This window comes from Sphaeramia orbicularis, chromosome 18 (assembly GCF_902148855.1).
Source record: "Sphaeramia orbicularis chromosome 18, fSphaOr1.1, whole genome shotgun sequence".
NCBI classification, from domain to species: domain Eukaryota; kingdom Metazoa; phylum Chordata; class Actinopteri; order Kurtiformes; family Apogonidae; genus Sphaeramia; species Sphaeramia orbicularis.
In genome coordinates this window covers 30,709,718-30,723,052 of record NC_043974.1, presented here as the reverse complement: position 1 = coordinate 30,723,052, position 13,335 = coordinate 30,709,718, and the positions used below count along the sequence as shown (strand labels likewise).

General features: G+C 39.2%; 1 protein-coding gene across 20 annotated transcripts in view; it reads right to left on the bottom strand.

Moving 5' to 3' along the window:
- Positions 1-13,335, bottom strand: part of LOC115438263 (adhesion G protein-coupled receptor L3) — a 547,718-nt gene that overhangs the window by 401,580 nt on the left and 132,803 nt on the right. For all 20 annotated transcript variants that reach the window (XM_030161717.1, XM_030161720.1, XM_030161723.1 and 17 more), the window contains exon 3: positions 6,836-7,068. In XM_030161717.1, coding sequence (XP_030017577.1) covers positions 6,836-6,890 — 55 coding nt within the window. In that variant the 5' untranslated portion in view covers positions 6,891-7,068. The remainder of the gene's footprint in view (positions 1-6,835; positions 7,069-13,335) is intronic.

The window sequence follows — 13,335 nt, the reverse complement described above, 5'->3', positions numbered from 1 at the left end:
AATCATACATTAAAATTAACAATCAAATTAAAATAGAGTAAAGCAAAACAATTTTTTAAAAAAAGTGCAATTAAAAAACAAGCTTGAAAAAAGTTTACTCATAAGCACATGATGGTAAAGGTCGGATAAATGCGACCTGGCTGTTCAGACAGAAGTCACATTGCAAAATATCGGACATGTATCGGATTTAGGACCACATATGAAAGTGGCATGGGTCAGATTTGGAAAAAAAATCGGATTCTTGCTTTTCAAACTGTCTTCAACAGATCGGACACAGGTCACATACGGGCAAAAAAATCAGATTTGGGCCACATTTGCCTGCAGTCTGAACGTAGCCTATGTGAAGCTGTGCATATGTGTAGTTGATATAGACGTAAGACCACAAACTGATGTGGAGGGATGATGGAGGGAACCTGTAATACTGAACTGACCCAGAAGATGAAATACATGACTGAAACTGTAACAACTGGAGCACTGAAAAATGATGGCCCCCGAGAAACAGGTGCAGCTTCCAAGACATCCAACACTAATTTAAGAACACACCTTCAGCTAAATCACCTGCCGCCGCCATCACAAACTAAGCTAATCAATAGCAACTTGCCAAAAGCTAAACTAAGTAGTTGCATCTTTCTCCACTGACAATATGCAGGTGGGTGTGAATGCAAAACAGACACAAATGCAGTTTATATAGCAGTAAAGAGATGCAGGGAAATGGGGGCACAAAGACTATTTGATGCCAAATTGTTGTAGGAGGAGAGAGTGGAGATTATGTCTGATAACAGTAAAACCACATGTTTTTTCCTGTGTATCTATTTGACTGAAGGTTTTATTAATCAGAGACCGCGCTGGGTTTGACTTTAACCCATAAAGAGCCAGTGGTACCTGTGCTGCAGTTCCCAAATCATTTTTTTCCCCTCTATTTAACCTTTCTTAACCCCTTTAGCCCTATCAGCCCACCCGCGGGCCGAAAAAATTATATTAATATTCATCTACTATAAAAATATAATAAATCAGGACAATGAATGTTTTTTTCAACTTTTGCTCAAAGTTTTACACCCTAATGTTAATAAAAGTACATCAAAAGTGTATTTTAGTGCAAACTTTAATGTTCAAACATGGTTTTTAATCTTTGTGGGGTGAAATATACGCTATTAAAAATCTCCGACACAAACAATTAATTTATGCATATCATCGTCAATCCAGCCGAAAAAAAACAGGCGAGGATAAAATTCCAATTTCTCTTTTAGTTTGTTATATAGTGGCATAGTAATAGATACAATATTTTAGACAATAGGAATAGATTCTGTGAGGTCTCTAAATGTCCACAGACACCAAGAACATCCATATGAACCTTATTATTGTGAAAAAATTCTTCATTTACTTTGGGTATGTCTTTTTAGGTGTTTTTCCCCTGAAAATATGGTCAGGGTTAAACAGGTTAAGTCATTTATCACCATTTATTGTAATACTATCCTCTGAATTTGACATTTTTCACGACAAATCATATATTTTTCTATATTTAACTTGGATGTTGATGAAAACTCATGTAATCTCAAAGGTTATTATATCAAAACAAAGATATCAATAAATTGAAGATAAACCAAATGTCTCCATCCAAGATGATGGTGTTTCCATGTTTACTACGGAGCCTCTGAGTGTATCTGATGACCATGAAAAGATAACAAACTGCATTTTACACCAATTATTTACATGTATTGATAGGTTTAGTGGATCAACAGGTATTAAACTGTTTACATCAGTAGGTGATTTTGGTCACTGGTTGCTTTATGAGTCTTTATGGGTTCAGTTTATTCATGAATTCATTTCGATTAGCTTGCAATGTTTCTCAATGTGGATTGCATTTTTACTCTTGTCCCATTCCAAATCCCATGATGGAACAACGAGGACATTTCCATTCCATACCAACCCTATCCCCTTTCCATATTGTGTTGTACTTTATTAATAGGCTTTATAGTGTTTTTACTGACACCTCCAACACCTTAGAGTTCAAAAAAGAGGTGATTTTCAGCTGAATTTAAAATTATTCCTCACTCTTATGATGTTTTGTTCATGTTTTTATTCCATTTACTCAGTTCCTGTGGGTGTTGCAGATTATTGTTGGTTATTGTTATTATTACATTGATTGATTAATTGATTGATGTATTTAGTTTGAAAATGAATGTCAAAAATAATTTCTATTGTATTATTACAATTGTCATTATTGTTATTGTTGTTTTTGGCACTATTATGGTTGATTTTGTCTCGCGTGAGGGTCTCTGCCACCTTTTTTTTCTCTCTTCTTCTCCCCCCTTCGCTCTCTCCTTCTTTCTTCTCCCTTTCCTCTCTTTCCCCCTGTTTTTCCCTGCCAGGTCCAGCATCGAAATGTGGTTCAACAAAACCCATAATAAAAACAGTGGAATATCAATGGGAGCCTTATATACTTTATTCCCCAAGTTCCCCTTGGCAAAGCAAATTTGTTCAGCACAACAAGGCAGTCATAGCACTATTCTGCTGTTATGATGCTGGACATGATAAGTTTAAAAAAAAAAAAAAAAAAAAAAAAAAAGATTCCTCACTGCATATTGCATAGTGATACAGATTATCAATACAGAGAAAATCAGTGCACTGTATTGTTACTACAGTTCCCACACCTGCATCTGCGGACAGACTTTTTTCCTGCTCCATCCAGTGATACACGATGAATCGCAAAATTGAGTCCAATCCAACAGGAATCCCACAGGAATCCCAGGACCCACAGGATTTCTGAAAAACTCTCCTCCTCTGCTTTAGTGCACTGAAGTGTCACTGTAGAGTAGCTTTAGCTTAGCTCACTGCGCTCTCCGAGTACTTTCCCCAACACGAGTAGGCTTTTTTTTTTTTATACATAAATCTCATTGCGGTGACACTTGTCCAGACACATTCCTCAATTTCTTCAGACAAGTGCAAAGTGTCAGACACTCGGGTGTTTGTTGACATACGAATAAAGACAAGAAAGGGCAGGGCGGTGTGATGCTAACACAGTTCGTACATGTACGCGCATTTTTATGCCTGTTTGTTGTTCTGCATGTTAAACTCCGCATCTGTGTCAGCGCGAGCAGCACAAGTCTCCGTTTACCTCCGTTCGTCCGTGCACATTGTGTGTACAAGCCTCTGCCTGACTGTATACAGACAACAGGGACTATAGATTACCATTCTGAAGTAGGCCAGCATCCCCTGGAGTATCTGTTTCCAACGCTCTCAGGGAGAAACATGCACAATGACATCGTGCTGAATATTCCCACTTCAACACTAAAGCTTCACAGCTGCAACACAATTCACCGGCAACATCTGGCCTTGTCTGCTTTTAGAACCAAGAGCCGGGTGGGTGTTAAATGATTGGTTTTTCTTAATAAAACTGCCAAATTATTTACCTGGGATGTCAACTTTTTTTTTTTTTTTTCCTAGTGTTTGCAATCTGCGTAAATGTTCAACTGTGGCTCCTGTATTCATTAACCGCGGCACAAAAACCAATAACAATTGAATTGCTTGTGAGATTGGTGTCACCTTTTTTTTTCCTCTGGGATCAATGTGTGATTGATTATTAGCAGAATGATTGATTTTTAAGACTGCAGGTGTTTTACAGGTTTTGCCTCATTTACTATGAATCATACACTTGCTGCTGCTGGCTTTTCCAAATGGTTTGAACTGTGTTTCTAGATTGATGAATGCTTTTCTCACTGTTTTTCCACACCGAATTGGCATAAACTAAAGCAAAGGCAGCGTGGAGGAGAGGAAAATACAATCATCAATCCAGAAAACTACGGTGGAACTGCACTAATGTGAAATATACGAGATTGGTGGTAAATGGGCTAAAACATGCAAAACACAGCTTTCTTGCTTTAAATAAACAGACTGTGGCAGGTTGTCTGCAGTGGACACGTCTCCACCACATTTCTCAGTGGAGTGTCTGGTGTGTGTCTTCTTTTAACCACTTAACATCCATCCCCCATGACAGTCTGTAATTGGCTCAGCCCCCCCCCCTGTCCTATAGCTAATGTTTGTCCAGCCAATGGTCCGTCGATATGCATCTCTCAGAAATCTCGGACATGCTTTGACGCTTTTTGCTCCTACGTTGTTTGTCGGCGATGGATTTCCCGTTAGAAGACCGTGCATGCTTATTTATGAAAGAAATCATGTCTGGAAATGCTGTTAAGAAGTGGCTGAGGTAAACACAGACAGAAGGGCTCACATGAATAGCTAAGGGGAAGCTTGTACGCTGTGTGATTGACACGTCCGTTCTAGACAGCGCTTCAAAGTCAATACTAATCAAATACAAGGTCAAAAGGTTAAAACAATGAGAAGCAATAACACTGACCACACACATGCTCTGGTATCTATTACACTATACGCTTGAGACTGTGTCGCTGCTTACGGTGTGCGTTTTTGTGAACCACAAAGGTAACAACCACTGTGGGAGTGGGTTGCAATACAAGAATCAAACAGTGAAAAGCCCTTCACTTTAACCGGACCCTCTAGTAAGTGCAGTGCTGGTCATTTTTCTAAATTATTCCTGTGATGATCAGATTTTTGGGAGACTAAACAGCTTTAGTGTCTGCTGTGTGGGCTCTGATTGACAGGTGTGATTGACAGCTCACTTGCCTGCTGAGCCGGTTTTACAGAGCGTCTGAATATCATATAAAAAGGATTTCTTTTCTCCCTGACAGACAACTCGACTGTATTTGCAGTGAAAAAGTTGCTCTAACAAGACTGGAAAGAGACTTTATTACTCAAATGTTCCATGTCACTAACTTTAAGTCCCGCCCCAACACACTTTCTTCTGAAATTAGGTTTTAGTTGGCAAACTACATACGTATAACAAGTGTGTGTATAATATGTACAAATGATGATGCAATGTAAACATAATCGACAAATTCACTCTTGCCCTTGAACATGATTCAGATTTTTTTCCCCAGTACCTTCTTGCTTATATAGTCTGTTAGCATGCTAACTATGCTAGCTGGCTCCCAAATTAGCTTGTGTTATCAATTACACAAAGACAACATTACTACTAAGACAGACAACTTTGCCTTCATATTGAGCAAGTAACTGAAAATACTTGGTGGAGTTTAAAATAACATTTCGTTGATTAGAATTTTCTATAAATTAGCACTAGCATTAGCTTATGCCCCGTTTCCACTACATGGTATCGGCTCGACTCGATTCGGCTCGGCCTTTTTTTTGCGTTTCCATTACGAAAAGGACCTGGAATCTGGTACCCGGTACTACTTTTTTGGTATCACCTCCGCCAAGTTTCTAGGACTGGGGACCAGATACTAAAACATGACGTATAAACACTGCAGACCACTGATTGGTCGGACAGTTTTCTCTGTGACCCGCCGTTTTACAAAAAACAGATGCGGAAGTGGACAGTAAATATAGCGATACATTAATCCACATGATAACAGCCCAAAACTACACCATGGTCGGTCGAGGAGATTCAGTCTTAGGTGGCCGACATAAAAATTCAGATGAGATAACACGCAACAAGCGAGTTCATCAGCGACTCTCTGAACAGACAACACGGAAGTAACGCGCCACATCGCTATGACGACCAGGTACTGTAAAGTCTGTAGTATCTGTAATGGAAACGCTCTCCAGGAATACCGAGTCAAGCTGGTTCCAGGTAGTGGAAACGCGGCATCAGAGAGTTTCACCCATCACAACTTGTGCTTCAAGACTCTGCCAAAATCCCAAACTTAAGCCTTCAAAATGTACACATCAGTGAGTGAACAGCTCATAACCCTATTGTAGTCATATTCTATTTTTTTTTTTTTTGCTTCGCTAATTTAAAATAAACTCTGATAATGTCTCCAGTTCCTCTGCGCAACAAAAGGAGATGATATATCCTCGTCCCCTGACCTGTTTCTATTGAGCTTTAAGGTAAAACTAACTACGGTGGAGAAGTGTACTTCCATTAGCACTGAATGGTGAACCCTGTCACCACTGTTCTACCTAGATATCACAGCACACAAACAATTCAATTAGCTTCAAATCTCCCATTAATGGTTTTAGCCATATCAAATTAACATTTTTATGGGCCATTGCCCCGCATCCAAAACACTCCCTGCATCTAAACCCTGGCCGATTGTAACCAACCAACCAAACCCCATCCCCCCAACCACCACCACCGCTGCCAACATCACTACACATACACAAACCATCCAACCACCAAAGACTTCTTTTAATCTGAATTTAAATGACTTCATTTGCTTTGCCTCTGAAACATTCTCGAGGAATCGCTGCAAAACTACAGTAGTTTCCGTTTACCGAGATGTGAACGAAGGAAGACCTCACAAATTAATCTTAAGATCTCTACGCGTGAAACGATAAGAAGTCCTTTTTTAATTCTTCCTGCTGCAAATATCGGCGTTCGAAAGCAAAGCCAACGCTGTGTTAATGATTCTTTGAATGTAATTTCAGTTCAGTGTTTATTGCCAGGAGAGCAAGAGACGGAGCCAGGAGAAAGAGGGACAGATCTAAAAATAGAAAGAAAAAAAAAAAATCAGGGAAACTGACAGAAAGCAAAGAAGAAACGCATAGAAAAAGTTTTCAGGAGTTTAGAGAGTTAAAAAAAAACCCTGCTAATTAGCGAGAGATGTTAGATAGATGGCGGAAACTAGACAGACAAATTTGGAGGCTTTCATCGCAGCAGACTGACAGAATGTGGCACTTAAATACAAAGTTCTGATATGGCTTCAAACCATGGCCGTCAGAAAAGGCGAGGGGATGTTTTGTGGCCACATCTGCAGGTCCACACAGAGAACAACAATGAGCCGGTCTAATGAGCCAGACTCACCCAGAGCGGCTGGTGCGAAGAGGCTGGCGAGGACTAGCAGGCGTGCGGTCCACATGGCCTCCTCCTCCTCTTACCGCCCGCTGCTCAAGGTCCCAGTAGGGTTCAGAACGCAGCCCTGTGCTGGCAAACGCTTCGATCGGGTACTTCCTTTATGGCACGCTTCCTTCCACTTGCACCGCTCTTCCCACAAGACCACAAGCGGCGTTGCTCCGATGCCAGATGCCGTCACAAATCTATAATGACAAATGAGAAACACAAAAACATGTCAGTTGAAGGGAATATTTTACTGGAGAAGTTGTTTAGGTTTTTGTTTTGTTTGTTTTTTTTTCCCACAGTGATTCATTCTTTTACAGGAACAATAGTGCATATTTTCCAGTAAGAGACACAACAGATGGATGCACCGTGGCTTTATCATCCTTATGCACAGTCCTTATGGCATTGTGGGTTGCAAGTTGTCATCAAGTGACACCATGCAAGTTGCTCAATCTCCAGTCGGCCGAGCCTCATACTGGGTGTGATCAGCTGAACACTAAGACGGCGCAAACCACAAAATGTATTTTTGGTTATTCTGTTGTTGTTCGCTCATCTAAGTGTTAACTCCCCCCACCTTTCCCGCAAATCACTCCCACAGTGAGACGAGTAGTAAGTGAGGAGGCTTACTGCTATGTGCTATGGCTGACAGCTATGTGTATGTCTGTAAACGTCCTCCCAACCTTATGTGTACTCGTTTGAGGTCTGACGGTAACTGACAGAAGAATCGCCGTGGTGTTCCTTTTCCTGTGGGCACCAGCCATAACTTCACAGTTTGAGTTCTAGCACCTGTGAATGTACTTGCGCGACCTAAAAAATGACTACTGCGCTCACGGGCTTTGTTCCAAAATTTCCGAAATGGCTAACCAGAAACACTCCAAGAGCTGGATGAGCCAGAACTACTACTTGCGACCTCTACACTTGTGAGAACGCCGTCACCGTTGAACTACTGACACCGGATGACATCATCTCTCAGCTACCGCTAGTTCATATCACATGAATAGCCAAGATCAAATGTGATTTACATGGTACTGGCTTGGGACTGCTGTGAGATTAACACTTGATGAGTGTTAAATGAAGCACTATTGAAAATATGGTGCGTGAAAATTTGCAACCCATGTCCTATAAATGGTATATGAATATAAAAAAAACACTGTTGGGGAGCGTCTAGAGTATATTTTGATGAGATTATCCCTATTAAAACCCATATCATGTTATTAAGGTTAAGTCAGCTTTGGTGATTAGGCCTCAGAAGCTCCGCTATAATCTACTATCAGCCATGATCTGCTGCAGAAATCTAATCTCTGCAGAATGCTACAATCTGAAGAGCCCACACAACGCTGCCATGCTCTACATAAGTATTATCCCTGCACATTACGTAGTCCATACTGCATTTAATATTGCATAGAGATAATTCCATTGTTGGACCAGAAAATCAGGTTATAAAAAGTCAGAACGTGAACACAGAATGGAAGGATGAGAAAGTTGGGGAATTGACTGATATCAAAATCTCTACATCTTAAATGCACCTCTGTGCTTTTATCAGACTTTCCACAACAATCAGTTTCCTTCTGAATATATGGGTACAATTTGTGAAAACCAAAAATCAGAGGGGGGATGTTTCCGAAATGCTTTTATTTGTGAAAATAAATCACAAATCACAGTGGGCCGATACAGATTATGAAGCCTTTGAAGTTGTTTCTCATAGTTGCTGGGGTAACATTTACAGAATAATTAAAAAATTTTAATAAACCAACTTCGAAAACAGAACATCAGAGTCCATTTTTTTTACATTTTAATCAATCATGTAGCAGGATATTTTCACACTCGGGCCTTGACTTTTCCTCATGAGGACACAACAAATTAAAGTTTTACTGCAAATTTAACCCACCACTTCTTCACCGGTGTCAGTTCTGATATATTTTTCACCTGAACACATTGTAGATTGTCACGAATTCGCCTCAGCATTTCACTGTCTTTGCAACTGCAGCGTCTGCTCACCACTCTTCTATGATCTCTGACATTCATGGATCAATTTCAACACCCCGTTTCTATAACGCTATTATTAATTTCATGACATTCTACTGATTTCTGGATCATTTTTGTTTTGTTTGGATTGTTGACCAGAATAACTGATTTACACTAGCATTAATAAAATAACCTAGTTGCCGGAGACTGGAAAATTTGTTTTTCTACAATTATTCTAATATTGTTTAATGTATCACTAATGTGCATCATCGTTTTCGTAGTTACCATACATAAGATAATATTTTTTTCTATAACAATAATGATAATATATAGAATAATAATCAATAAATATAGGCAGTAAGGGGTTAAAACCTGCATCTAAAATGAGCTTGCCCTGCTTCCACTTATCTGTTTTTGCGTTTGTTTTCATCTGGTGAAAACTCAATTTGTACTACATTGTGGATGTTTTAGATACCCTACCCGGGACAGGGACACACTGTACCCGGTAAGGCCGTCTAAATAATACCAGGGACAACTGTGCCAGACTTCATGTCTTCTGTTAATCTGCAGCGGGAAAGCCAGGTCATATGATTGCTCTATAAATGCCGTGTTTGACTTAACTGCTTTGTCTTTTGTCTGTGCAACTCATCTCTGTACACTCATCTGACCCATATGCATGAGCCGACAGATTGCGATAAATAACCTCAAGGACATTCCGCTCATTGCGACTTCATTTATCTACTGAATTTACACCACATTTAAATCTGTTTCAGCAGCCCTGGTCAGGCATGTCAAAACCCTTATTTATGAACTTAATATTTAATAGAAAATGATGACAACATGCCATATGGAGCCTCCCTTAAGTATGTGGTCTTAAATCTCAGATCTCAAACTCTACACTGACCTGACTGACTTTGTGTGGAGCAAAGCCTTTTCTAGTCTCCATTGTAAAATCTGAGGGGTTTTTTTGTTTTGTTTTTTAATAAGAATCCTGTAAAATACAACCTGAATATGTTTCCCTTTCATTTTGGCAAGCATTAGTTTTCATACTGAAACATCTGTTGGCGTGTCCCCTTTTCCACCAAGATTGGGTACAGTTTCAGTTTGTGCAACTAATTTTGCAACCAAAAACCAGCTGGTTCGGAACCTTTTTTAGTTGGCTCTCAGCTGGGATGAGAAAAATATTAGGCTCTCAGTTCATTCAGTTCCTCCGAATGCCGGACTGTGGGTGTGTTGTATTTGTGGGAAAGAGATTATGGAGAAGACGACAACAACAACAACAGAGAAGTCTGAGAAACTGGTGTTGTGGTTTTCCAACAAAACCAAAAAAAGTTCGCCACAGCTGGTTTCAATTCAGTGCAGAAATAATACACAAGCTAAAAAAAAAAAAAAAAAAAAAAAAAAATCATGAAGAGATAATAAAAAGTGGGGTGGACAGAAAAATTTACTACATCACAATCTGCTGCATCTTTAATTACAATGTTTTTGATAAAAACTAGTGAACACCACCCAAATATTAAATTCTGATGTTTTATTTCTCAATGTTATGGGCAATTTGATTTTTATTGAATGTTTTATGGCTACATGAGCTGAACTCATACTAATACATAAACATAATTTTTAAAAAAATACTGTCTTTTTGAAAACTGTCTGGAATATATAACCAGGGAAAAAATATGACAAGTATATTACTAGAAGCAAACGGTTGGATTTTTAAGTTCTGCTAAGCAATAAATGTCTCCAGAATGCTATCAAGTGTGTGATTGAGGCATTTTTCATGATCTTCAGAAAGCAAAACCACAAAAACTATCACATTTATTTGATATATGGTTCAGCCCTGATCTATAGCAATGCATTATTTTCTATAATATTATCATATGCCGTTATGTGAGAACTACAAATTTATAAATCATTAACTTGTCTTGGCCTTAAAAACAGCTTTTCTGCTTGATGAAACTGTATTTTCCAGCTACTCTGAGAGTTTTTACAGTTTTTTTTTTAAACTATGAATATTTTCTGAGTAATCTTGATTTAGCAATTCAGACATTTTTCATGATTTTCAGAAACAAAAACCTGGATTAATTAAACTAATTGCATTTATTGCCCATAATTAGCTTGATGACACTGAGATTGTAAGAACCCTCAACAGGAAATGCACAAAAACAAAAGCTAATTTCATGAAAAAGGTCTAAAAGTCAAAGTCAGTTTCTGATTTCAACACTGCTTACCTTCCAGTCCAGGGGTATTCAAATCTGGTCGTCGAGGTTTGGTATGCTGCATGTTTTAGATATTTCCCTCTTCCAACACAGCTGGTTCAATTAATGATCAACTCATCATCATGCTCTGCAGAAGCCTGATAACAATATAATGGCCTCCAGGTGTGATGGAAGAAGGAAATATCTAAAACATGCAGGATACCAGACCTCGAGGACTGGATTTGAATATCCCTGGTCTCGACTGTTGTCATGATGTAGTGCTCAACATTGAATCAGTTTTATCTGAGATATTTTATATGAATAGTAGTATTAATCATTACAAAGACCGACCCCCCCTCCGGCAAATCGCACCTGGGTCACAGACAAATTTCTGCAGTTCATAATCTCCCCTTTAATCCTAATCAGATTTGATAGATTACTGTAATCTGATATTTTGGAGCAGATATTAATGGGTTTAAGAGAAGGACAGCAGGTCTATCATGAGCCTAAAAATCAACAAATCAACCGGACACCAACGAAGGAGAAACTCAACCATGAATAAATGTTCTGATCCACATCTACTGTTGACTCCACTCCTTGGATTCTGTATGACGGTGAGACTTTAAGACATTAAAACAGTAATGTGAAAGACTATATTTGATCAAAGCAATATCCTTGTGAGTAAACAGCGCTTTTAATAAAACGGCGTGACAGCTGCCGGAGAGCGAAATTAAATATGACATCAAATCCGATACAGTGACTCCCATGACAAAAAAATACATTATTCCAGAAATAATCACATTCAAATACACTGTCCAAGTGGCAAATTGATCCTGAAGCCTGCACTGTAGGCCGATTTCTGAGTCAGTAGCAGGAATATGGAGGGAAATGGAAGAACAGGCATGGCGGCATATTGAAAATAAATACCCGACAAGACAACCTGTCACCGCATTCTATGCTAGGATTGTTGGCTTTTTGTCTGCAGGCTTCACACCACCAAGTTTCACCAAAAAAATACAAGGAAAAACCAACTGGAAATTGAGCTCTGTTTGTACGGTTGAGGACAATGAAAAGGTTTAGCGCCAAAAGAGAGTGAGAATCAATTCCCATGCTCAAATCCGTCATTTCTCACGGCTCGCCCGATAACGCTGGAGCCACTTGCACAGGTGTTGCTTAGAAATTATCACGTACAATGAAAAACATTTTACAATCAGAGCTGCTAATTTGCTCGAAACCCCCATTCCTCTAAAAAAAAAAAAAAAAAGAAGTGGGCTTAGGTAAAGGAAGTGCCACCAACCGCCAAAAGAACACATTATAAAATACATATTTATGAGAAGGGGTTGGCCCTAGTTCAATGCAAAAAAAAAAAAGAAAGGAAAAGACAGAGCGGCGGTCCAGTGTTGCCAACTCGTCTTGTATTCCAGAAGGAGCCTTATGATACATTATGGTGCTGACGTTTCAAGGGTACTTGTTCTGAGGGGGATTTAGGATAACTCTCTTAGATAAGCTGGCCAACATTTAGAAGGTCTAGAAGCAACTGCAGCGTCTGTTCTCCACCACATCAAGGAGACTCCATTACTACCTCACTTTTACCGTGGAGCTTCTCTCAATCAGCAGTGTTGTTTTTGTTATTTTAAAAAGCCTGCGCGAGCCAACGGGGGCCCAGATGAAACCCGACAATCTTAATTAATTGACTTTTCTATGTAGCGAAAAAAAAGGAGCCGGGGCAATAGACAGGAAGAGCAAAAGTAGTGGGGGAATGAGTGTATTGTCGAATGAGTGATGGAAGGAGAGAGACAAAAAAAAAAAAAATACTAATAAATATCGGTTGCTTCTGACAACAGCAATAACACCTATCTGAAAAGGTGTTAAAAAATTATCGGCGTTAAATCAAGATTTCAGGGTCAAAAGAAACAAAAGCAGATGTTTTAATCTGCAGATTTACCAAACAGCTCGTTGCTACATTGACCTCGATAACAGTCTTCCACTCTTTTAAATATGACACCAGGGGAGAGTCAGATGTGTTATGCTGCAATTACACACTCTGATTTAACGATGCGTCATCATTGACAGCGCTTGAAATAATAATCTGAGAGAAAACACAAACGTCTTTGAGCGTTTCCTGGTCTTTCTCTACTGCGAGCTCCACTCGGACAAAGACAAAATTCCCTACTCTGATTGGTTTGCGTATATTTTTGCATATACTTTTCATATTTAAATACACAACTACAAATTTACATCTGAGTCACTGCGTTTCTACTACATTTGAGCCACTTGATTCTGCTCTGTCTCACACAGAACAAGAGG